The following is a 24,938-nucleotide window of genomic DNA, read 5'->3' as shown; positions in this document are numbered from 1 at the left end:
GTTATAAATAGCACAGTTGGAAAATGTCCTCCCACCCTTTGCCTTTGTCTCAGTCTGGGGGGAAGGGAGAGGCAGAGGGACAAGTCCCTGTGGACATCCCTGGGAAGCCCCACCCCGATCCTGCCTGGGCCAGCGCAGGACCCTGTCCCCTCCAATCCCTTCCCCTTTGGAGGGTAGGAAATGTACGGTTCTGGGAAGGATCTGGAAGCCAGAGACCTCTTTCCCATCTCTCTGCCTCTTGGGGCCAATCTCTCACATTTTTGGCCTTCTTTGACAGTCTATGCTTTCACCCCAGCTTAATTTCCTCTTCCTATATCACCCTCAGTCTTTTCCTTTTCTCCCTTCATTCCGTCCTTGGTGATCAAACTCTTACCCTTCTTTCTCCATCTCTTTTTTCTTTCAGTTTTCTTTCTACCTGCCTCCTTTGTTCCCCTCCCCAGGCCTGCTGAGTTTTTCTTTCTTCTTGCTTCTTCTCTTTTCCTCTCCTTCTCTGAACGCTGACGATGTATGTGTCCAGCAGAGCCGTCGTCACGGCCGGACTCTGAGAGGTGGGATGGGATGGGGTGGGAAATGGTTTGATTCAAACAGCAGGAGAGGTGCTCTGTGTGTCCATGGGGAGAAGGGACCACACCGGACTCATCTGCATCTTTCTCTCTGCATTTCTCTCTTCCCAGACTCTCTTTTAGCCTCATCCACTTCCCATCTCTTACCCGTCCCGCCCCCCGCCGCTCCTCTTTTTCGGCGCCTTTCTATCCTTATTTCTCACTCCCTCCCCGTTCCCAGACACCGCCTCCACCGCTCGCGGGCTAGGGCAGGAGTGGGGGGAAAGGGAGAGCGCTGGCGGGGGCGGCGCCCGAGGTGGGGTGGGGCTCGGAGGGTTTCCACCCGGAGCCACCCTCCTGGGCATCCCTCTGCGACTCCGGCGACCTCCACCTGCAGCGGGGCCGAGGGGCGGGGCGAGGGCGGGGCCGGGGCGGCACCCGTGGGAGCGGAGGCGGGAGCCGGAGTGGACCAGGGGTTGCGGCCGCTGCAGTTGTCTTGGCTGGTGCTGGGGCGGCGGAGCGGCGGGAGAGGGGTGGCGAGGCGGAAGACTGGGAGACCCTCTGAAGGGCCGGCGAGACTCGGAGACCAGAGACCCGCCTCGGGAGACCTGGGACTCGGGGCGCGAGAGGATTTCCTTGCGCTCTCCCGGAGCGCGCGCGGGGGTCGCCCCATGGCAGGGACTCCGGGCCGCGATCCATGGGGGACCCCTGGGATTTGTTACCTTCTTGGCTCCCTGCTTGCCGGACTGCTCTTCCCAGGGGCTGTCGCCTTCAATCTGGACGTGATGGGCGCCCTGCGCAAGGAAGGCGAGCCAGGGAGTCTTTTTGGCTTCTCAGTGGCTCTGCATCGGCAGTTGCAGCCCGGACCCCAAAGCTGGTGAGTCACCACACCCGCGCAGAATCCCCGTGCCCGAGCCACAGATGCCCCCTCGGCCCGCCCCATCTCTCAATCTTCCAACCCCATCAAGACTCAGGCTGCCTACAGATAACCCACACCCCAGCCTGGAGCCTTGCCTGTCTTGGGTCTGACACCCAGCATCTTGCTTCGGGGATAAGTTGGAGAACAAGGTTCTTGTCTTGGCTGGGAGCTATCTCCTTTCACCTTTCACCCCAACTTGCATTCTTGTTCCAGTCCCAGGGCTTGTGGCTCCCCTCCTTCTGGGGGCTGAACTCCCTCAGGGAGGGAGATTGAGCATTTGGCCTCTGCTTAGGTCAGGAGGAGAGGGAAAGGACAGAGAGGCTGAAGGTGCCATGGAAGTGATGGAGGGTAGACTCCAGAAATAACTTCCTGCCAGGGCATTGCCATGGGATGGAAAGAGAGCATCAGGACACTGGGCTGCCGCTTCTGTGGCTCAGGACCACAGGAAGGCTGGGAGAGGACCTGGGAGGGTCTGGCAGTCTGAACTACGTGGTTTGGTGATAGAGGGTGGCAGAACACAGAACCTCCGAAGTCGCAGCAGCAGCAGCAGCAGCAGTGAGAGATCCAGGAAGGATGCTGGCCAGGCTGTTCCCCTTCCTCCTCCTCAGGAAGTTTCCAGCTCCAGGAATCTCAGCAGTGGGGAGAGGCAGGGAGAGTGAGGGGCAGAGGACAATTCTGGTTATTTTCTAACCAGTTCGGGACCTGTAGGAGAAAGACACACTTATGGGGACTGTGACTGTCATGCTTCCTGTACTATTTGCCCCAGCTCCTTATACGATTTTAAAAAGAGAGGCAGGAAGGGGAAGAAAGCGGCTCACCCCTTCCTGCCAGGGGACTTTTCTCTCCTAGGCCAGTGCCTAAGCCACACTAAGTGTCCATTACTGGGATCAGTGCTGTCCACTGGGACTATCTTCTCCCCACTGCTATTGGCCTGGGGGCAGAGAGTAGGGACAAGAGCTCATTTCTCTCCCCTGCTCAGGGAGGAGGGGCTAGCTCTGATTCTTCATCTTCCATTATCCCTGTCATCAGCGAGCAGGGTCAAGCAGTCTCCCAAACTTTGGGAGCAATGGAAAGCTACTGACTTCATCTCTTCTTCAGCCTTCTATCTGCTTCCTCCCTCATCTCTGTCTCCCTCCCTCCCCCCTCCCCCCATGTGCTAGAGTTCTAGGACTGGAGGCCTTTTTAGGACATGCTGAGCTCTCTGAGCTATTTCCAGGCAAATTCTAGGTTATTTTTAATAGCTTGGTCTCTTGTCATTTCCCCCTCGTCTCTGATGGTGGCCCCTGAGCCAAACTGGGGGCCTTCCCAGAGGGGCCTGACCCCCTCACCCTGCTCTTGTTCCAGCAGGGGGCGCTCTGCTGTCTGGTGGCCTGTGAGAGGCCAGATACCTCGCTAAGTCCCTGGCTTTGGGGTTGCAGGTCACCGTCCCCAGCACTCACTGATCGAAAGACCTCACCAATTTTGATGTCTTTCAGTCTGGCCCCGGATGAGACTTTGAAGTGTAACCTTCTTTGCTCTGTGGTTTCAGCCTCATTTATTTCCATCAACTGTAATACCATCAACTGTACTACCATATAGAGTTGCTGTGAGCACTGGAAGAGTTGTTAACACATGTAAAATGCTGAGAATAGTGCGAGGCCCACAGCGGGTGCTATGAGTGTTGGTTCCTTTTTTCTTGTACGGTGATCCACAGAGCTGGAGCGTAGCTTTAGTGCCTTACAGCGAGCCTGGATCCAAAGGCTTGGCTGGAGCACCCCCGGGGCTGAGCCAACCTTCCAGGCCAAGCACCCTCCCCAGAGGGCCACCCAGATTGAGAGAGTCAGAGTGGGCCAGACTTGGGTTGGAGCCTGGAGTGAATGGGGAATTGAGAAGTGCAGAGGTACTGGGCTACTCCCTTCACCTCCACTTAGCCAGGCTCCCAGGGAGTCCTTTGCTCCTAGCTGCCTTTCTCTCTGCAGTGGCTGCATCTGTGGATATTGTTCTGTCCAGAGGTCTGGGGTGGCTGGGGATGAAGCCAGGAGGGAGTGTGTGGCTGGGGCAGAGGTGGAGGGACTGGAGAGGCTGTGTGTGGGAACTGTTGTTCCAGGTGGGATGGTCTGGCCTGTTCTCCACCAAGGGTGGGGCTGGGCATAGCTATGCACTCAGCTTCTTTCCTCCATATGGACCCCTCCCCTCCTTTCTACTCCCTACTCATGACCTCCAGGGGAGATGTGAGCATTAAACACGACTGTTAACTTCTCCTGGTGCTTAGTTATGCGCTGACCAGCTGAGACGCTGCATGTCTCTGTGAGCCTACATAATGTGTGGGTCCAGCAAACACATATGGACACCTCCTAGGGGGCAAATGCAAAGATGAATGAGGCAGCCCCAGTCCTCCAAGGGCTCCCCATCTCTGTGTTTGGAGGTGGGAGCACCATGGACTTGTCTGAAGGTTGGCCATACCACCTAGTTTCTTCTTCTGCTTGGTTACCCTCCTCTCCTCATCCCTGTCTTCCTTTTCTGAAGGTGGCCAGTTATTGGGTGGAAAAGGCATGGATATTGGAATTGGCAGATGTGGGTTTGAATTCCAGCATCCAACAAATGTCTCTGAGTTTCCTCATCTGAAAGAGAAGCAAAGAATCCTCACATAGGATTGTTGTGCAGGTTAAATGAGATAATGCAGGTAACATGCCTAGCCTGGTGCCCGGCACCTAGTAGAGAGTCATAAACGTTAGTTCCTCATATCCCTGGCATCTAGCCTAGGGCCTGACCCATAGTAGGTGCTGAATAAATATTACTTCCTTGTCTCACCAGTGCCTGACACAGGGCTTGGCAGATGATAGGTTCTCGATAAATAGTTGTTAACGAATGCCCAGTGTATGCTCTCTTCCCTTACACTCCCCACCCCCCTCTCTCGTGACATTGGCTCTGACACGGGGTGACAGCTGCTAAGAGACGAGGAGGAGTTGTGGGAAGAGAGAATGGCTCTGTGCCCCATCAGAACTGGCACAGTGCCCCACAGATGCCTGTCTGCAATATTGCCCCACACGGTTTCGGGCCTCGCGCCCCAGTGAGGGCGATGGAGGAAAAGAGTGGGGGAGAGAGGCCTCGAGGTTTGTCTTGCTGATGCTTCTGAGTCTCCTTCTGCGAAGAGAAGATCCTTGTAGCCAGCTGGGTGCCAATCACCTCACCTCTCTCTCTCCTCACTCCTGGCGTGGGGGTCCTCCCCAGGGGACCCAGGCAGCCTCCATTCCCAGCACAGTCCTCCCCTGGGGAAGAAGCCTTGGCTGTGATCATGGAAAATTGTCCTGCCAAGAAAGTTGTAGCTGGGAAAGCGTCTGAGGGGGAGGTAGGAGAGCAGGCTGGGCGGGGGTGGGGCGGGGAGAGGAATGGGGAAAATCATGGACGGGGGAGGAGAAGGAAGGATGGGGAAGGGGATTCAGGATGTATGGGGAGAACGGGGCTAGGATTGGAGACAGAAAGAGAAACTTGCCCCTACCTCCAAGCCAGCCGGCGTGACTGATAGGATCCTGGGCTGGCACGGTTGCTGGGCGGTGGGTCTTTGACGGATCCCCGAGGAGAGGGTGAGGGAGGCGGACCCATATCTAGTCTCTTGCTTGGCCCCCCAAAGCTGGTCCCTGGGCCACCTCATGGTGCTGTTACTTTTGCTCCCAGCATTTTTGGCATTTCTTGGAAGGTTTGAACTGAACTGTGGTTGTGGGGGAGGGCAGAGCTTGGGGATGGGGCCAGGGCGTGGGGGGTAGGAAGGGCTGGTCAGGAACAGGTGCTGGGAACAGGCGGTTCTTTCAAACCAGTGGCCAGGCTGCTTGGGTGGCGTGAGCATGTGTGTGTGTGTGTGTGTGTGTGTGTGTGTGTGTGTGTATCTACTATGTATGTGGTTCTTCATCCAGATAGTATGTGCATGCGTAATGTGATGATTGCACGGCCAAGTGTGTTAATTTGCCCGTATCAGGACATGGGAAAACTGGCTCTTGGCCCTTTGCCTTAGTCCTTCAACACTCTGCCTGGTACCGAGGAGTTGGGCCTGGGCAGCTCTGGGGAGGTGGAGCACTCTGGCCACCAACTCCTGCTGCTGCCCTGCCATGCAGGCTGCTGGTGGGCGCTCCCCAGGCTCTGGCCCTGCCTGGGCAGCAGGCGAATCGCACTGGAGGCCTCTTCGCTTGCCCCCTGAGCCTGGAAGAGACTGACTGCTACAGAGTGGACATCGACCGGGGAGGTGAGGGCCCTGTGGGGGTGGGGTGGGGGGCACAGGAGGAGGGGAGGGGAGGACTTGGCTTCCTCTTTCCTCCCCTAATTCCCAGTGTCCCGCCTCCAGCTGACGTGCAGAAGGAGAGTAAGGAGAACCAGTGGTTGGGAGTCAGTGTCCGGAGCCAGGGACCTGGGGGCAAGATCGTTGTGAGTACCATATCTTTTGCTTTTGACTTTTAATATTTACTATTTTTATTGAAAAAGGTCAAGAAAATTAATTTTTTAAAAGAAGGAAAAACAGTTTGACTCTGTAACAGTAATATAATTGCAATGAGTACCACTTCTTGTGACTTATGCAAGGGTGGTGTGTGTATGTATGTGTGTGTGTGTCTGGTGTGTGCATATGCACAGATGTGCTTACAGAACTCAGGTTGGCAATATGGTAAGATGGTCTGCTTCTGAGGACCTCAGAGAGATACCAAAAGGTGTAAGACATGGTCCCTGTCCTTATAAATTTAAAAATATCTAACCGTTCATCCATCCACTGATTTGTCAAACTTACTGAGAACCTTTTAAATATCAGGCATTGTGCTGGTTACTGAGAGAGGACGTGTAAACTCAGGGAAAAGCCTGGTTCTCAACTAGCCTCCTGCATAGTTCCAGAGATTCTCATTCTTTCTCTCTGTGTTGTCACTAACATGCACAAACAATAATATAAGTCCCTATGGGGCAGAATATGGTTAATGCTAAGTGAGTGGTATGGTCCCCAGTCTATACAAGTTCAAGGGAGGAGTGGAGAGCAAAGACTCCTGCAGGTGGGGTGATTTGAGCCAGGATTTCCAGAATAAGCAACACTTGGAGAGTGGAGAAGGGAGGGAGTTCTTTGCAGACGAGGTGGTGGTGCTTAGAAAGGTTCAGAGGCCGTACCAAGCTGGGCATGTCGGGGATAGTCCCATCTGGCTGGGTCGAGGGGATACGAGTTCTGGGTGCTGGCTTAGTTGTGCTCTGGGTGCCCGGGCAGAATGTAGAACAGGGTTTCTTCCTGCCGGGGTGAAGAAGTGGGTGCAGAGAGGATACGGCAGGGGATTATATATATACCTGCCTTACATTGGGCTGGGGGGCGGTGCCCAAGTGATGCTGGCAGATGTGTCTGTGTGTGTGTGCGCCTGTACGCACCTGCGTGCGTGCAGCCGTGTGCAAGTGAACCAGTGTCTGCCAAATGTCTGCACACGGGCAGTGTGGCTCAGGCAGGGTCCTGGCCCTCACAGTGGAATGACCCCCTCTCCTTTTCTCCCACAGACCTGTGCGCACCGATACGAGGCGCGGCAGCGTGTGGACCAGATCCTGGAGACGAGGGACGTGATTGGTCGCTGCTTTGTGCTAAGCCAGGACCTGGCCATCCACGACGAGCTGGATGGTGGGGAGTGGAAGTTCTGTGAGGGACGCCCCCAGGGCCACGAACAATTTGGGTTCTGCCAGCAGGGCACGGCCGCTGCCTTCTCCCCTGACAGCCACTACCTCCTCTTTGGGGCCCCAGGAACCTATAACTGGAAGGGTGAGTGACTCCCTGGGGAGGGGAGAAGGGAACCAAAATGTCCAGTACCTCAGAGAGGGGGTTGGGGGCAGCATGTGGCCAAGCACGCCCACATGTTCACTGCCGTGGAGCCCTGGGGCCCTGCCACGCTTCTCACCACAGCCATGCCAGCACGCACACGAACGGGGCCATCGCCTCTCCTCCGCATGGCCGAGAGTTCTGCAACATGCTGGCATGAGCTCCCACATACCCAGCCGGGGCCCGCATGCTCCAACACACCAGCCCACACCTCATCACTCCCATTCCCATCTCCGCACGCTGCCGCTGGCCAGGCTGACACTCGGTGAGTGTGATGCCAAGTCTGGGGGACCCCAGGCAGCTTGGGCCGGGAGGGGGTGGAGATAGGGCTGGAAAGGAGAGGAGGGGCTTCCCTGGGTGCCTGTCTAACTAGCGCCCAGCCTGTGGGTGCTCCTTGCTCCCTGTCCTGGGCACTAACGGGTCTGTCCTTGCAGGCACGGCCAGGGTGGAGCTCTGTGTGCAGGGCTCAGCGGACCTGGCACATCTGGACGACGGGCCCTACGAGGCGGGGGGTGAGAAGGAGCAGGACCCCCGCCTCATCCCGGTCCCTGCCAACAGCTACTTTGGTAGGGACCCCTCCCCGGCCCGGAGCCGCTCTAACCCTCTGCTCCTCTCTCTTGTCCTCTCTCTCCACGCTCCCGTCCTTCCGTCTCTGTCTCTGTCCCCCACTCTGTCTGTGTCTCAATGATTCTTATCTCTCTGGTCTGTTTGTCTCTCTCGTATTCTTTCTCCACTTCTTCCTCTTTCTGTCTGCCTCTGTCTCCCCACTCTGTGGCCCCTCCTCTGGATGTCCCTCCCCTGGTGTCTCCCCTGCCCCGCCCCCCGCAGGGTTGCTCTTTGTGACCAACATTGATAGCTCAGACCCTGACCAGCTGGTGTATAAAACTTTGGACCCTGCTGACCGGCTCCCAGGACCAGCCGGAGACTTGGCCCTGAATAGCTACTTAGGTTTGTAAGCTCCCCTCCACGTCCTCCTGGGCCCTGGGGGCTTGGCCTGGCCTCCCCACCTCTCCTGCCCTGCCCCCCAACACGTACCCAGAGAAACACCCACTGGGCCCAGATTACAGACAAGAGCTGAGCCCAGTAACCAGGCCCAAGGAGAAGAGGCCCCAGGGGTGAAGCCTCGGGGCTGTGAACGGGGGTCTCCATGGAGGACGATCCAGATGGGCTGAGGCTGTACTGGGAAGGAAGGAGGCTAGACCTCTGGGGGACTTTCTGTGGGGGATGGATGGTGGGCATGTGCGGAGAAAGGTCCAGCTGTGTTGGTAAGTCCCTCTCCTTTCTCATCCGCGTTCTTCTGCACAAGAGGAGGAAACGAGGCCTGGGAGAAGCTTGCGTGAATCAAGCACTTCCCCATTTCCCCCGTTTCCTCCTCTCCTGTCCATGTGAAGTCTTCCTCTTCCTGCCAGGATGGTGGGAGTGGGGGGCAAAGAAGGTGCATTGGATGGGATGGGGGCCTCCTGGGTGTGCAGAGAGGAGAGCAGTTCCAGGGAATCATATGGGGGCCCCCTGACCCAGCTCCGCCGGTGCCTCAGCCCCCAGCCCAGCGGCCTGGCCTTCTCAGCCATTGCCTTTCTCCTTCCTCCCCAGGCCCTGAGGCCGACCTCATCGCACTTCTTGTGCCAGACCTTAGTCTCTGGGTGGGGAGGGCTTCCGGGCCTCTGGAGGGGAAGAGGAGTGGTCCAGCTGTGGTGGTGACATCTCAGAGGGCACCTCTACCTTTTAGGGAGGGGCGGGGTGGGAGGAGGTGTGACCTACCCTGGCTGGGAGTCTGGTGGGGAGAGCTCACTGGTGAGTTGCCCCCATCCAGGTTTCTCCATCGACTCGGGGAAGAGTCTGGTGCGAGCAGAGGAGCTGAGCTTTGTGGCAGGGGCCCCCCGTGCCAACCACAAGGGTGCTGTGGTCATTCTGCGCAAAGACAGCGCCAGTCGCCTGGTGCCTGAAGTTATGCTGTCCGGGGAGCGCCTGACCTCTGGCTTTGGCTACTCGCTGGCAGTGGTTGATCTTAACAATGACGGGTGAGAGTGGGCTGAGGCGGGTGGAGCCTGGGGGAGGCTGGATCTAGGAGGGGTAAGGGGCCTCTGGCCTCTCCACCTGACTCCACTGGCTGTCTCCCTCTCTCCATAGCTGGACAGATCTGGTAGTGGGTGCCCCCTACTTCTTTGAGCGCCAAGAAGAAGTGGGGGGTGCCGTGTATGTGTACCTGAACCAGGGGGGTCACTGGGCTGGGGTCTCCCCTCTGCGGCTCTGCGGCTCTCCTGACTCCATGTTTGGGATCAGTCTGGCTGTCCTGGGGGACCTCAACCAAGATGGCTTCCCAGGTGTGACTGGGGACAGGGAAGGCTGGGGAAGGGGGGGAGGGAGGGGGGAGGGGCAGGGGTGCAGAAGTGCCTCTGAGGTCAAGGGGAAGGTCTTCTGAGGGCTCAGGGAGAGGAGCAACCTGGGCTCCTGTCTGAGCTTTACCATTTACCAGCTTTGTGACCTTGGGCAAGTACCCTTTCTGAGCTAGTGATACCTGCAGAGAGTAACTGAAAGGATTAAAAATGACATGTGTAAGGTGCCCAGGACTTAGTAGCCTCTCAATAAAATAGAAGACACAGGGTATGGAACTGAGTGACTGAGGGAAAGTAGGGGCCTGGACCTCATGCCTCCCACCCTCAGCCCCCAGGTCTGATTGCCTTTCTCCCACTCCTGCAGACCTTGCTGTAGGGGCTCCCTTCGACGGGGATGGGAAAGTCTTTATCTACCACGGGAGCAGCCTGGGGGTTGTCGTCAAACCTTCCCAGGTGAGGGGAGTGGTGGGGATGAGGGAATGGGTGTCTGGGGGACCCAGGGGGCACAGCAGCAGAGGGTGGGGGAGGCAGAGGCTGGGGGTTGATGGGTGGGGAGGCTGATGGTCTGGTCCCCCAGGTGCTGGAGGGCGAGGCTGTGGGCATAAAGAGCTTTGGCTACTCTCTGTCGGGTGGCCTGGATGTGGATGGGAACCGCTACCCGGACCTGCTGGTGGGCTCCCTGGCCGACACTGCCGTGCTCTTCAGGTGAGCCCTCCCTCTCTGCTGGCCTCCCCCTCCCCAAGGCCGGAGCCGCTCTGCAGTGCCAGATCTGCCGCCTCCCCTCTTTCCCAGCCTCATGTTCTCATGTTTCCTGTGCCCTGGACTCCCCCTTCCCCAGGGCCAGGCCCGTCCTCCACGTCTCCCACGAGGTCTCTATTCTTCCAAGAGCCATCGACCTAGAACAGCCCAACTGCGCCAGTGGCCACTCGGTCTGGTGAGGCGGGGTACGAGGGGAGGGTGGAGGGGAGCCTCCAGGGTCCAGTTCTCCCCTGTCTGCCCAGTTTGGGGCTGGGGCTGGGACAGGAGTGGGCAGGGTTGGGGTGTGGCCCGGGCCTGTCAGCCTTGCCTTTGTCCCCACAGCATGGACCTCAGGGTCTGTTTCAGCTACATTGCATCGCCCAGCAGCTACAGCCCTGTTGTGGGTGAGTGAGGCCCCTCCGCTCCCACCCCTTTGGGTGTCAGGGTGGGTCACTCCGGGGTGCAGAGAAGGGCCCATTGGAGCTGCTCTGCAGCTCACGGGCCCCTCCTCTCCCGCCTGCCACAGCCCTGGATTACACGTTAGATGGGGACACAGACCGGAGGCTCCGGGGCCAGGTGCCCCGTGTGACCTTCCTGAGCCGTGGCCCGGATGACCCCAAGCACCAGGCCTCAGGCACCGTGTGGCTGAAACACCAGCATGACCGAGTCTGTGGAGACACTATGCTTCAGCTTCAGGTGGACGCTGACCCCTTGGCCTCTGAGGGTCATTGTCATCACATCTTCTCTTTTCCTGGGTTCCTCTCATCTTCTTCCCAAACACACTCACACCTCAGTCTAAGATCTCGACTTTTGGGAAGGCTCCCTTTTGGGCCTCTCTTTTACCTGCTGTTTTCTTGCATCTCCTGTCAAGTTCTATATGCCCTGGAGATGGCCATGGCAGTTTCCATCTTCTCGTCTGGTCCCTGAAGCCCTAAATCCTGGCTGTCCTCCCTTCTCCACCCCAGTTGCTCTCCCCCTGCTAGCCCAGTTCTCCACCTCTCTCCTTTGTCTCCCTGAGCCTCTTTCCAGGTTTCAGGATCTGTCCTAGGTCTGGCTTTGGGCAGGGCTGGGGTCTGGGGGTTGTTCTTGTATTCACGTCTATCTTTTCCCTTCCCCAGGAGAATGTCAAAGACAAGCTTCGAGCCATCGTGGTGACTCTGTCCTATAGTCTCCAGACCCCTCGGCTCCGGCGACAGGCTCCTGGTCAGGGGCTGCCCCCCGTGGCCCCCATCCTCAATGCCCACCAGCCCAGCACCCAGCGGACAGAGGTGAGCATGCATTCTGGTTTAGCCCAGGAAAATAAGCTGGGAGGGACAGGGATCATGAATCCCTCGCCAGTGACATTCATAGCTTGCAAAATTCTTTCATGTTACCCCAGTTGTTCCTCATATTTCTAGATGCTGTAACAGGTGGACCACAGATGTAAAATGGCCCAAATTATCATGTGTCCCTAGTCAGAGGGGACAGGCAGTCATTCAGGGGCCCAGGGTGGTGGGGGTCTGCCATGTTCAAATGTGGCCTCCCAGTCCTTAGGTCACCTCTATCCCCATCAGTTGCAGGGGGGCGGGGAGCTCCTTGTATGGTTCTTAAGGCCAGTCCGGAAGTGATGCTCTTTACTTCTCTTCACGTTCTAAGTCTGGGACTTAGTTACATGCAAGAAAGGCCAAGGAAATGCGGCCTCGCTGTGGACTAGCCTGCTGCTCTCTACCACGGCATCATAATACCTCCATCATTTTACATTTTTTTTTTTTTTTTTTTTTTTTTTTTTTTTGCGGTACGCGGGCCTCTCACTGTTGTGGCCTCTCCCGTAGCGGAGCACAGGCTCCGGACGCGCAGGCTCAGCGGCCATGGCTCACGGGCCCAGCCGCTCCGCGGCATGTGGGATCTTCCCGGACCGGGGCACGAACCCGTGTCCCCTGCATCGGTAGGCGGACTCTCAACCATTGCGCCACCAGGGAAGCCCCCATCATTTTACTGATGAGGACACAGCTCAGAGTGGTTAGGTGACCAGCTGGGTGTATCACACAGCTAGGAAGCAGCAGATCCGCGGGTTGAACTCAGGTTGTTTATTCCCGTGATCCTCTACCCCGCCATACGCCTTGGCGATACATTCACCCCCTGGGAATGACCCCCTCTTCAAATCTCCCCCCAGATCCACTTTCTGAAGCAAGGCTGTGGTGAAGACAAGGTGTGTCAGAGCAATCTGCAGCTGGTCCACGCTCGGTTCTGCGCCCGTGTCAGCGACACGGAGTTTCAGCCTCTGCCCATGTGAGGGGGAGCGAGGGAGCAGGTGGGGTGGGAAGGCAAGAGATCAAGGGACGGAAGCAAGTCCCCTTGGGAGGGCCAGCAGGGGAGGGGGCTGAGCCTGCAGGGAGAGGGTGGAAGGTGGAAGGTGGGGAGGACCTGCCGAGAGCTCAGAAGTTTGCAGGATGAGGGCAGTGAGGGGCCCACAGGGGCTCCTCTGACAGAGAGTGACAAGCCTTCACCCTATAAAAAAAATTATACAGTTCACATACATCTCACTGTTATGTCTTCACAACCCCATGAAGCAGGAAATATTACTAGTCCCACTTTAGAGATGGGGAACAGAGGCCTAGAGAGGTTAAGTTACTTGCCCAAGGTCAATAAGTGCTGGAGCTGGGGCCAGAAACAAAGGTCCCCTGACTCCCAGTCTTGACTCTCTTGAGTCTGAGGCTTGGAGCAGTGTGTGCGGAGATTTGGAAGAGCCAGGGTGGGAGGAGAGGTTCAGGGAGTGGGGGCAGGCAGCACGCACTGGCGGGGGGAGCAGGAAGAGGGAGAGGCGGGGGCACGTGTTCAGGTCTTAGAGTGAGTGGGATCTGACCCCCCAGGGATGCAGATGGGACGACAGCCCTGTTTGCACTGAGTGGGCAGCCAGTCATTGGCCTGGAGCTGAAGGTCACCAATCTGCCTTCGGACCCAGCCCAGCCCCAGGCTGATGGGGATGACGCCCATGAAGCCCAGCTCCTGGTCACCCTCCCTGCCTCTCTGCACTATTCAGGAGTCCGGGCCCTGGACCCTGCGGTGAGGGCCCGGGGGAAGGGCAGGGGTGGGGTCTTGGGGGCTCCAGTAACCCAAGCTGATCTCTCCTTCTCTCCCCACTCCAGGAGAAGCCTCTGTGCCTGTCCAATGAGAACGCCTCCCATGTTGAGTGTGAGCTGGGGAACCCCATGAAGAGAGATGCCCAGGTCGGCATATCTGCCCTTATCCCTATCCGAGTGGCTCTCTCACCCCTGACCTCTCCTCAAGCCCTTCGCCCTCCTGGACTCTAATCTTGCTCCACCCTTTGCCTAGGTCACCTTCTACCTCATCCTTAGCACCTCAGGGATCACCATTGAGACCACAGAGCTGGAGGTGGAGCTGCTGTTGGCCACGTAAGGCTGGCGGGGCAGGGTGGGTGGGGGTGGGGGCAGTGGCTTGAAGTCCACCTAGAAAGGGCTCTGCTGTCCTCACCTGATCCCTTGGGGCGGTGCCTGTGCCCGCCGCCCACGCCTGCCCCTGCCACACGCCAGGATCAGCGAGCAGGAGCTGCAGCCGGTCTCTGCCCGAGCCCGTGTCTTCATCGAGCTGCCACTGTCCATCACGGGGTAAGCCCTGTCCAGGTGGGCACCTCCGCCAGAGGGGTGGGCATTGTTACCCCCAAACCCAGGCCTGGGCTCTGCCTCACCTGGCCTGACCCTCCTGACCCTCCATCAGGCCCCAGGCCTCCTCAGCCCCTGTTCTGACCCCTCCTCACCAGGGTGGCCATTCCCCAGCAGCTCTTCTTCTCCGGCGTGGTGCGGGGCGAGAGCGCCATGCAGTCTGAGCGGGATGTGGGCAGCAAGGTCAAGTATGAGGTTACGGTAAGTGGCCTGGTGAGGTCCCTCCCTTCTTGGCACAGAGGAGAAGCTGAGACACGTCCCAAGGGCTGTGGCTTTTCTCCCATCTGGCGACTGGTGGTCCGGCGAGTTCGAGGCCTCCCCCAGTTCCTGGGCCTTGGCTGTGTGCAGGTGTTTGTGTTGAGGGCTCAGTTGACCATTTCCTGCTCATTCCTGACTGGACATCTCACCTGCTGGTCTGGGGAGGCCATGAGGGCCCAGGGGCCTCCGCTGGGGGAGGGGGACATGGGGGGAGGGCTGATATCTCTCCCCAGAACCCTGCCCTTGCTTGGCTGGGGCCTCCCCGCATTTCCTGGTGACATCTCCGGGTTTTCCTGGGTTTGGGGTGGGCAGAGAATGGTGCCTGGATCTAGGATCCTGAGTCTTTGTTGAAGCTATGCTTCCTGAGGCTTCCCCGCAGCCCTGTCCCCTCCATCTCTGGGGATTTAGAACCTGTCCTTCTCACTCTCTTGTGCCCACAGGTCTCCAACCAAGGCCAGTCACTCAATACCCTGGGCTCGGCCTTCCTCAACATCATGTGGCCCCACGAGATTGCCAACGGGAAGTGGCTGCTGTACCCCATGCGGGTGGAGCTGGAGGGCGGGCAGCGGCCGGGGCAGAGGGGACTCTGTTCCCCCAGGCCCAACATCCTCCACCTGGTGAGGCTTAGGCGAGGTGGGTGGGGCTGCAGAAGCAGGGTGGGGCGCGGTCAGACTTTGGGAAGGCTGCCGTGGGGCTGGGGCTCCGTGGCTGGTCGGGGGCCAGGAGGAGGGTGCTGGGGAGGAGGTGCCACCTCTCCTTGCTGCGTTTGGAGGGACCCTCACTGGGCCCCCTCCCCACCTCAGGATGTGGACAGCAGGGACAGAAGGCGGCGGGAGCTGGGGCAGCCAGAGCCACAGGAGCCTCATGAGCAGCCAGAGCCCAGCACGTCCTGGTGGCCAGTGTCCTCTGCCGAGAAGAAGAAAAATGTCACCCTGGTGAGGGCGGGGCAAACGTGGCCCAGGCAGGATGGGGTGGGGCACGTGGTATGGCAGAGGATGGCGGGGAGAGGGGAGGGCAGGGAGCTTCGGGGTGCTGGGTGGCCTGTGAACAGCTGTGATGGTCACAGACACTGGGGGCAAGGTGACAGGGCACTTCACATCACACCTGTGAAGCAGCTGCCGCCGCCGCCACTCCCCCATGCCCACTAGGTGTTCACTCCAGAGCAGGGCACTTACCATAGCCCGTTACCCATGCAGTTGATTCTCCCTGCGTTTGTATGAAAGGTCACATTTTATAGGGGGTGGTTTTAGCCGTCTCGGAGATCCATTTGTTATTCTTTTGAATTCTTTTAGGCCAGAAAGTCAATTTGCATAAGGAAACTTGCTTGATTTTCACAATGTCAAAAAACACTTGAAGGTTTTAAAAGTTCTAATAATTAAATCAGTAGTATATTTATGTGATTCATTAAGTCTATCCTTTTTGAGCCCTTTTGCCTCTCCGTTTCCTCCTTGTTTCACACGGTTTTGTTCCTGGGGGTGCTCACTGAGCAGATTAGCGCAGACTCTGTGTACTCATCCCTTTTAGGATGGCGCTGGCAGTGAGAGTTGGCGGGGGACACAGATCAGGGGGTGCTTGGCCTGGTGGCAGAAGGTGAATCCCAGGTGTGGAAAGGATGGGCAATAGAGGCAAAAAGAGGCAAAGAGACCTTGGCAGGGGGAGAGCAGCAGTTGGGCCAGCTCTGGTGGCATCTGTCTGGGAGGAAGTTCCGCTGCCACAGCCCATCCTTCCTGGGGGCCCTCAGCTTCCCTGCAGCCCTGAGAGCATGGTGGAAAGCAAATGAAGGCACCTCAGGGGTGGTATGAGACTGTGTAACTGCTGTTTCCCTGTTACATGGATAGTCCTGCTTTCTCCAGGTGACTTATTTCTTCTGAAAGGTCACCCTTTTTGATAAGAACTTTGAAATGGATTCTTTTACTTAAAATGACTTTTAGACAAATTGGCCAAGGATTCTTGAATTGCTCGAAAGTGGCCATTCTTCTGTATAGGTAGCGTGATGAAAAGAACATTAATTTTTAGGCAAATGGGCCATTAGGTGGGACTGGGCCAAATGGATTTAGGTCAGGCTTGGAAGGAGAAGGGCCTAAGTCCCCTGTCCCCCCAGAAGCTCCTGGGGCATCCTCCTCCTCCTTCAGTGAGTTTGGGCTTCGCAGAGGAGTGCAGCTTTGCTCACTCTGGACCTGGGTTCAAGTATCTGCTCCACCTCTTTCCAGCTTTGCTAGCTGTGTGACCTGAGGCAGGTCACCTGGCCTCTTTGAACTTTAATTTCCTAGTTTGAAAAATGGGGATGATAATAATATGCACCTTGCAGGACAGTTGTGAATTTAAATGAGATAAGTACCTTGCAGATAGATGCTCAATATACGGGACTGTCATTAGGTAACATAAGCATCTACTGGGGAAGATACTCTGCCTGCTGCTGTCAAGAGACCTCCTCCCTGCTCCCCATGCATTTCAAAGCCAAATAGCCCAGATTTGGGGTAGGCTGCTATTTTGGACCACAGGGTTAGTTTTGGAAGACTTCTTGGAGGAGGGGAGTTTGAAGCCAGGTAAGGAAAATGGGAGAGATATTGAATGAAGAGCCAGGGGGAAATGGGGGCTCATGGAGGGATGGAGGGAAGGCTCTGGGCAGACAGTGTCTGTGTGACCACGTTTGTGAGGGTGCTGGGCCCTGGGCAGCTCAGTGGGCTGGGGCCAAGCAGCTCCGAGCCCTGCCTTTCCTGGTCCCCAGGACTGTACCCGGGGTACGGCCAGCTGCGTGGTGTTCAGCTGCCCTCTCTACAGCTTTGACCGTGCAGCTGTGCTGCATGTCTGGGGCCGCCTGTGGAACAGCACCTTCCTGGAGGTGAGAGTCAGGCTGGGGCGCTGGGCTGGGCATCCCGTCTTCCCCAACACCCACCCTGGGGCTCTCTTCTCCTTCTTCCTCCTTCCTGTCTAAATGCAGCATACTCTCAACCCAAGACAGGCAGAAACACCCTCCGTGCTGGGCACCACTCCGTTTACAACTTCAGGAGCTGGGGGGAGGTGGGGGCGTGGGGGCATTTAGGAGGAGGGTCTCCTTCCCTGCTGCCTTAGGAGTACGCAGCTGTGAAGTCCCTGGAAGTGATTGTCCAAGCCAACATCACCGTGAAGTCCTCCATCAAGAACTTGCTGCTCAGAGATGCCTCCACAGTGGTGAGCTGCTGGGCTGCGGGTGTGGAGCAGGGGAAGCGCTTCTGTCCTGTTGCTCCGGCCCTTGTTCCCTTAACCCCTTGCTCCCCAGATCCCAGTGACGGTATACCTGGACCCCGTGGCGGTGGTGGCAGCTGGAGTCCCCTGGGGGGTCATCCTTCTGGCTGCACTGGCCGGGCTGCTGGTGCTGGCGCTGCTGGTGCTGCTCATGTGGAAGGTGAGGCTTGGGGAGGGTGATGCCAGTGGGGGCAGGGCTCCCCTGTCAGGCAGGTGGCCTTTCATGGTGTGGTTCTCTCACCCCGTCTCCCATTTATTGAGCAAATCTGCAGTGAGCACTTACCCTGCGTGTACCAGCGTCTCTATCAGGCCCTGGATGTTTCAGAGATAGGTCAGATGTAGACCTTGTTCTCAGGGATTTTATAGTCTAGTTGGGGAGGGGAGTAGTCAAGGACGAGGCAGTGGACTAAGTCAAGGAAGTGCAGTGGGAATTCAGGCGAGAGAAAGCTTGAGAGCAGGTGGCCCTGGAGCTGCGCCTTAGAATGTGGGGTGGTAAGATCTGGATGTGGGGAGAGGGATGGGTGGGTCTGGGCCTTTTAGGACTATGAGAGGCAAAGTCATGGAGGCAGGGAAGTGTGGTCTGAATTAACTAGAGCATGGTGGGTAAGGCTGGGAAGGAAACTGTGGCCAAGAAAGCCAACCAGTGTGGAGAACTGCCTGCAGGGAACTGCTGCCAGGACTGAACTCGGAACCTCCACACACCAGGCTCTACATGGAACCATTCTCATACACACAGAGTGTAGCCAGAATCACGTGTGCGTCTGGGGCTCCACATTAAAAGCCCGTTCATGCGCGTGTCAGTACAGAGAATCACATCCATCACCAGCGGTCATCCCCTGAACCACATGCCACATCTGGGCTATGTGGAGCCATGCACGCCCTTGGGGCCCTATGGAGAACTGCCCCCCATCCCCAGGACCAAGCACACCCTCTGGCAAATGTGAGTCATCAGTGGACCAGGCCTCTGGGCATCCAGACTTTTGGGAACCTTGCCATTCTTAGGGGAGATTGATGCCTCCGAGAAACTGGCTCCAGAATCTCTGCTCCCCGCTCCCATGGAAGGGGGACAAGGCAGAGGTAGAGGCCCCCATCCTTCCTCAGTCTTCCCATCCTCCACCTCTTCTGCTCCCTCCTCCCTTACGTCCCAGTGTGGCTTCTTCCATCGGAACAGCCAGAGCTCATCTTTCCCCACCAACTACCACCGGGCCCGTCTGGCCGTGCAGCCCTCAGCTGCGGAAGCTGGGGGTCCAGGGACCGTGGGGTAATTGTTGTGTGTGAGCATGTGTGTGCGTGCGTGTGTGTGCGTGTGTGGGTACGTATGTGAGTGTAGGTCGAGCTCCCAGCATTCAGGGGACCAGGAATGTGCAGGGTGTAGAAAGGAGATTGCATGAGGGCCGTGTGAGTTCCAAGAACTGAGGGGAGGTGGTTGTCGGGGTGAGGCCCTAAGGGTGAGTGTGCACAGCCTGGGGCACGCACAAGGGTTGGGTGGGCTCCTGGGGTTGTGAGCATGTGGGGAGTGCAGGGAGGTGCCGTGCATGTCTTTTCTGTGGGCATGAGTATGCAGAGACACACGTGCAAGGAGGTGCCGTGCAGTCCAGCATGTAGGAGTCCTGGGAAGTCCTGAGTGTGAGTGTGCAAGGGGCACATTTCTGTCTTGGTAGGTAAGGGCCAGCATGTTTATGACTTAGGGAGGGGCCAGGCTACCATATTCATAGAGGAGAGGGCCCGCCCTAAGGGCGATGCTGCTCGGTACACAGGGGTTGTGCGTGTGAGGCTTGAGAGGAATCATTCTGGAGTCTGCAGGGCTCTGGGAAGCCACGTTTTCCCTCTGCTCTTGTCTGTGTTCTAGGGGATGCTACTGGGTCTCTTAAAAATCTTGGGGGTGTGGAAACCTTTGGGGTCAGCAGTCCTGATGTTCTACCTTCAACCCCCTCTTTCAGGCACCAAGGGAGATGTCCTTGGTCCTGCACCTCAGGCCCCTCCTGGTCTTTCTCTGGCTGTCAGTGAGAACCTGGGCACCCAGCACTGATGGTGGCACCTGTGAGGGCTGCTTCCTGCACGAGCTGCTGCCCAGCCAGCCCCTTTCTGCTGCTGTTGGTTCTTTCTGTCCCAGGGATGGTGGAGGCAGGAGGCTGGGGTGTGCTGGGCATCTGCTCCAGGGGCCTCAGCCCCGCAGCCTCCTCATGTCTGGCCTGCTGTTCTTCCAGATGGGATTCTTCAAGCGAGCGCGGTACCCCGAAGCCACTGTGCCCCAGTACCACGCGGTGAAGATCCCACGGGAAGACCGGGAGCAGTTCAAGGAGGAGAAGACGGGCACCATCCTGAGGAACAACTGGGGCGGCCCCCGGGGGGGCGGCCCCGATGCACACCCCATCCTGGCTGCGGATGGGCACCCGGAGCTGGGCTCCGATGGGCGCCCTGTGCCAGGCACTGCCTAGCCTCCTCCTTCCCAGCCTGGCCCGTGGGTCCCCTGCACCCCTTCCCCAGAGATGGCTCCTGGGGATGAAGAGGGCAGGCTGGGTTGCTGGTGTCCCATCAGGATTTGGCAGGATCTGTTTCCTCAGGGGCACAGACCTCTCTCCCCATGAGGACCACCCCCACCCGCCCCCAAACCTCCCCTTAGGAGGCTGTGAGATGAGAGGGGGTAAATCAGGGATGGGTCGTGGGGGAGGGGGAGGAGGGCAGTGGTGTCCTGATGCAAAAGTGGGGAGAAGGGACCCTAAACCCTCCCTCTCCCATTCACCCTGTATAATGAGACCCCAAGGACCTATCTCCCTGAAAGTGCCTTAAGCCCAGAGGGTGGGGAGGAGGTTATGTCGCTGACTCAGGGGCTCTTCCCTCCCTAGCTTCCCCTCTCCTCTGACCTTAGTTTGCTGCGTCAATCAGTGGATTTTGTCTATTTATTAAAAACTATTTGAGGACGAAACTTCTGGCTTCTTTGCTGAGTGCTGCTCCCTCATGCCCAGGGTCTCCAGAGAGGACTGGTTCTCTCTGTATCCCCACAGCCCAGAACAAAGGTGGTGGTTGGAGGGAGCCCAGGGGGCCTGGCAGGGATACTGGTGACTTTTGTGACCAGGTCCTTGGGGCACGTGGGTGTGGTCTCAGAAGTGGGGGGAACACGGGGAAGGGATGGGGAGCTGTCCTAGGGGTAGTGGGCAAAAATTGGGAGACCCAGTCCCGGAATTTGCAGTTAGGGTATGACAGGGTATAACGGTTTCCTCCCCGTAGTCAGGATGGGAATAGAGCTTTTTCACTGCACAAGGAAGGGTTGAAGTTAGAGGTTCCCCCCGCAGAGGTGGGAGAAGGAGGGGCTTATTTCACCGCCTTTCCCATGATATGGGGCCCAACAGGTAACCACCTGATGGGAGGGGGTTGTCGTTCCATTTGGAGCTCAGAGAACTGGGCATTCTCCAGATCTTTCCAGGCCTCTCTGGTGAGGTAGCAGCCGTCCCCAGTGTGTTTCCAGGTGGGGCCCTAAAACCTCCTGCCACAGGAAGGCCCAGCTGCCACGCGGCTCAGCCACGTGCTCCCAGAAAAAAAACACTCCTCCCTGGGAGAGAAGAGAGAGCGTCACTTACCTGCTCCATTCTGCAACCTTCCTCTACTCTCACCTCCATCCCGCTGCCCAAGCCTGGTCAAAACCTCTTGGTGGAGTGGGAGGTGCTGGCCTGCGAGTTTAGGGAGATCATCCTGCTCTGTGACTTTCTCTGCATCCCCCGGCTCTTACCTCCCAACTCAAAGTGAGTGTGAAGAGCCTCCTGTGACCTAGGGGCCATGACCGGTGAGAGAAGTTTTTTGTTTTTTTTTTTTTTTTTTTTTTTTTTTGCGGTACGCGGGCCTCTCACTGCTGTGGCCTCTCCCGTTGCGGAGCACAGGCTCCGGACGGGCAGGCTCAGTGGCCATGGCTCACGGGATCAGCTGCTCCGCGGCATGTGGGATCTTCCCGGACCGGGGCACGAACCCGTGTCCCCTGCACCGGCAGGCGGACTCTCAACCACTGCGCCACCAGGGAAGCCCTCGGTGAGAGATTTTTAAACAATGACCTGAAGGACAGCGTAGCCGAGGGCAGACAGATGGGGAGGTGGAGAACCAGGAGCAGAGATCTCACTGGATACAGAGATGCTCGGCTGAGCCCTCTCCCGAGACCAAGACGCCTGCATCCCGGACATCTCAGCCAGCATCCCAGGGAAAGGGCTCCTGAGTAAGCTGGGGTTCCTCCAGCTCTTCCCTCCTCACTGTACCCTCCCTAGGTGATCTCATGCACCCAAAACAAAAAAACCAACCAAAAATTATAATTAACTGTTAACGTTAATGAATTTAAACCTTCCAGAAAGCACGAATCCAAAAGGAAATGTCCAACAGGTGATACAAGCCAGATATTCTACGGCCTTTCCTGTTTCGGTCTCAAATTCCAATGTGCTTGGAATTTACCAGCTACAAGCTGGTGACTTCCAAATCTAAAGCTCCAGGCTACATCTTTTTCTGACCTCCAGATCTGGACTTCCAAGTGCCTCTGGGTTTTCTGCCTGGCTGTCTCCATGGCACCACAGACCTAACAAGTCCAAAACAGGTTTCTCCTATCTTGCAAATGGCACTTCTCTCTACCCTCCCTCCCTCCCTCCACCAGTCGCTCATGCCAGAAACCTGGAAATCATCCTAAACTCCTTTCTGTCCACACCCAGTTCCAAACTTTATGGATTCCACTACCCCTAATACCTCTACTTAGAACACTCTTTTGTTTCCGCCACTCCCTCCACCCCCTGCTTAATTGAGATCTGAGGGCAGATCTCAATTTAAACACCACATCCCTAGGTGTCCTTCACCCCTCTTTCCCCCTTTGTTAGGTGGATCACCTGTGTGCTTTCACAGCACCCTATCCTGCCCCATCCAGGCCCTGGTCATATCTCCTGTTCACCAGCAGGTGGGGGTGGGTGGGTGTCTAATGCAGTACTGCCTGAGATTCCCCATCCTGGGTGCCCTGGACACCGGGGTGGCTGATGCTACGTTTGTTGCCCCGTGCCCATACACTTCCCATTCTGCTCACCGGCCTCAGTACTCTCCGAACTTTCTGCAGGACCCTCTTTGGGCTCTGCACTGAGCACAGCACCAAGGTGCTGACCACCACGTCCATGGAGCCACTGGCCAGCTGTCTCATGTCCTCTCCGAAAGCCACCACAAACCGTTCATATTCAAGATGCCTATTTTTAGCCATACTCTTTGTCAGGAACTTCTCAAAGTGAGGGTTTGGGTCCAGGCAGGTGATCCTGCAGCCAGATGGGTAGAACTGGAAGTTGGCACCAGTGCCACAGCCCAGCTCCAGCAGGGCCACCTTCCCCAAGGCTCCTGCCAGCCCCTTTATCTGGCTGAAGAGCTCCTGTTTCTTGCTGTCCATCTTGCGGTTGCACTTGACTGTCAGCATGGCCATCAGGTAGGGGAAATAGGTCTTGCACAGGGCCTCCCAGAAACCCAGCAGAGCCATGAGGTGCAGGGGCAGGGTCAGGAGCAGCACCAGCAGCTGCAGGAGTCGGACCAGGGTGTCCATGGTAGCCTGGCTCTGAGTGGAGCTTCCCTTGGGTGACTGGCCTGTCTCTCTGCTCCGCCGCTGCAGACTCGAGTCTCCTTTCACCCAGTGATAGGACTTTGTTCCCTGTCTCCTACTTGGCAGTTTCCTCTTTGGAGTTGATGTATGAAATCTCTCCAGAGGGCACCGGTCCCAAAGTCCCGTAGGCTCTTCAACCAATTTTATTACGTGGGGGCAAAGAAACAGGTGGTGCCAGTGTGTCCTGAGTTCTGGGGTGCTGTGCCCAGTTAAAGAGGCTGGTGTGTGCTGATCGTCTCAGAGGGACGCGGGAAGTAGGAGGGGAGCTACGTCTCAGATCACAGCTTCATGGGGGCCAAATGCCCGGGCAGAGAGGACTCCTGTGGCACGTCCCGGCCTCATTCCCGGCTCAGGTTCTGCTCAGTTTATGCAAGCTGGAAATTCTGGTTGGGTGTCCCTGGAACACCCCCAGGGCTTTGTAAACTGTAACATGCCTCTGCCCCAGATAGAAGCCAAACACAGAGAAGAATGTGTCAACCCCAGGGGTGCGGTCACAAAACTTCTCTGCTAGGCAGCAGCACAGGGGCTGCCCTGGCTCCAGCAGCGCCGTGTGGGAGACACTTTCCTGAAATAGTTCATCCCTGCCTGACTCAGGAATTGTCCCAGACCTTATCCCTCAGCCCCGCGCTGGCTGGGGCACAGTGGGTTTGACCGGCAGGACAGAGGCAGTGGACTTGGACAGAGCACGCGCCCCAAGCAGGGACTTTGTTTAAAGTCGTCTTCCCCCAGAGGCCACCAATGGCCCTGGAAAATGCTCCTCGTGAGACTTGAGGCTGTTGGACTTTCCCTCTTGTAGAGTGCCCATGCATAGTGGCCGAAGGAAGTTTTGTTTAGAGAAAAGAAAATCAACATTCATTTTATTGTTGAGTGGTATTCCATTTTATGGAGTTACCATAAATTATCCATCCAGCTGTTGACGGACATTTGGATTGTGTCCAGTTTTTGTCTATAGAACTGCTATGAACTTTTATGTCCATGTCTTTGTGTGGACATATGCTTGTATTTCCTGTGTGTAAATACCTGCATGTGGAATGGTTATTTATTCATTTATTTAAAATGTGTAATTATTCTTTTGTTTTGGCGGTATCATTTAATTTTTTTCTTTTTTTTTTTGGTTGTAGTAAAATACTCATAACAAAACTTACCAGCTTCACCATTTTAAGTGTACAATTCAGTGGTATTAAATATATTAACACTGTTGTGGACCCATAACTGCCATCCACCCCCATAATTTTTTTATCTTGTAAAATTGAAACTCTGTATCCATTAAACAGTAACTTTCCATTCTCTCCTCCTCCCACAAGCCCCTGGCAACCACAGTTATACTTTCTTTGTGAATCTATGTGACTGCTCTAAGTACCTCATGTAAGTGAAGTCTTCCGTGACTAGCTTATTTCACTTAGCTTAATGTCGTCCTCAAGCTTATCCATGTTGTACCATATTGAAGAATTTCTTCCTTTTTAAGGCTGGATAATATTTTGTTATATGTATACACCACATTTGCTTATCCATTCATCTATCAATGGACACTTGGGTTTCTTCCATGTTTTAGCTACTGTCAATAATGCTGCTATAGGGGACTTACCTGGTGGTCCAGCGGTTAAGACTCTGTGCTTTCAATGCAGGGGTCGGGGGTTTGATCCCTGGTCAGGGAACTAAGATCCCACATATGGTGCAGCCAAAGACAAAAAAAACGGGTGTACAAATATCCCTTTGGGACCCTGCCTGCTTAATTCTTTTAAAGGGTATATACCCAGAAGCGGAATTGCTGATCATATGATATTCTATCTTTGATTTTTTGAGGAACCACCATGCTGTTTTCCACAGCGGCTGTACCATTTTATATTCCCACCAACAGTGTTCTG

The 24,938-nt window shown here is 56.5% G+C and overlaps 2 protein-coding genes across 5 annotated transcripts; one reads left to right on the top strand and one right to left on the bottom strand.

Moving 5' to 3' along the window:
• The first annotated feature begins 929 nt into the window (after nt 1–929).
• On the top strand, nt 930–20,400 carry ITGA7 (integrin subunit alpha 7). Of its 4 annotated transcripts, none has more exons than XM_082636433.1 (26): nt 930–1,419; nt 5,550–5,677; nt 5,777–5,856; nt 6,949–7,204; nt 7,696–7,827; nt 8,090–8,209; nt 9,072–9,279; nt 9,389–9,582; nt 9,959–10,047; nt 10,172–10,299; nt 10,433–10,528; nt 10,675–10,736; nt 10,859–11,028; nt 11,451–11,600; nt 12,485–12,600; nt 13,182–13,374; nt 13,458–13,538; nt 13,645–13,724; nt 13,863–13,937; nt 14,090–14,192; nt 14,690–14,866; nt 15,053–15,184; nt 16,978–17,091; nt 17,322–17,420; nt 17,509–17,634; nt 19,682–20,400. In XM_082636433.1, exons 1-26 carry the CDS (start codon nt 1,214–1,216, stop codon nt 19,910–19,912), a joined length of 3,546 nt encoding a protein of 1,181 aa, XP_082492559.1. In that variant the 5' UTR covers nt 930–1,213; the 3' UTR covers nt 19,913–20,400. The 4 variants fall into 4 exon arrangements, with proteins under 4 accessions (XP_082492559.1, XP_082492560.1, XP_082492557.1 ...); XM_082636431.1 differs by having other exon boundaries at nt 1,090–1,419; nt 8,174–8,209; XM_082636434.1 differs by lacking the exon at nt 8,090–8,209.
• A 386-nt stretch (nt 20,401–20,786) lies between these two features.
• On the bottom strand, nt 20,787–23,119 carry TMT1B (thiol methyltransferase 1B; the record flags this gene model as incomplete). The annotated part of the gene is given in 3 exon segments (XM_082636447.1): nt 20,787–20,948; nt 20,950–21,024; nt 22,519–23,119. Coding segments are annotated over 3 exon segments (735 nt in total). The 5' UTR covers nt 23,017–23,119.
• Between the last annotated feature and the right edge of the window lie 1,819 nt (nt 23,120–24,938).

This window comes from Mesoplodon mirus (assembly GCF_964341445.2).
Source record: "Mesoplodon mirus genome assembly, chromosome: 11".
In the NCBI taxonomy this organism is placed as follows: Eukaryota; Metazoa; Chordata; class Mammalia; order Artiodactyla; family Ziphiidae; genus Mesoplodon; species Mesoplodon mirus.
This window is presented reverse-complemented; position numbering and strand designations above follow the sequence as displayed.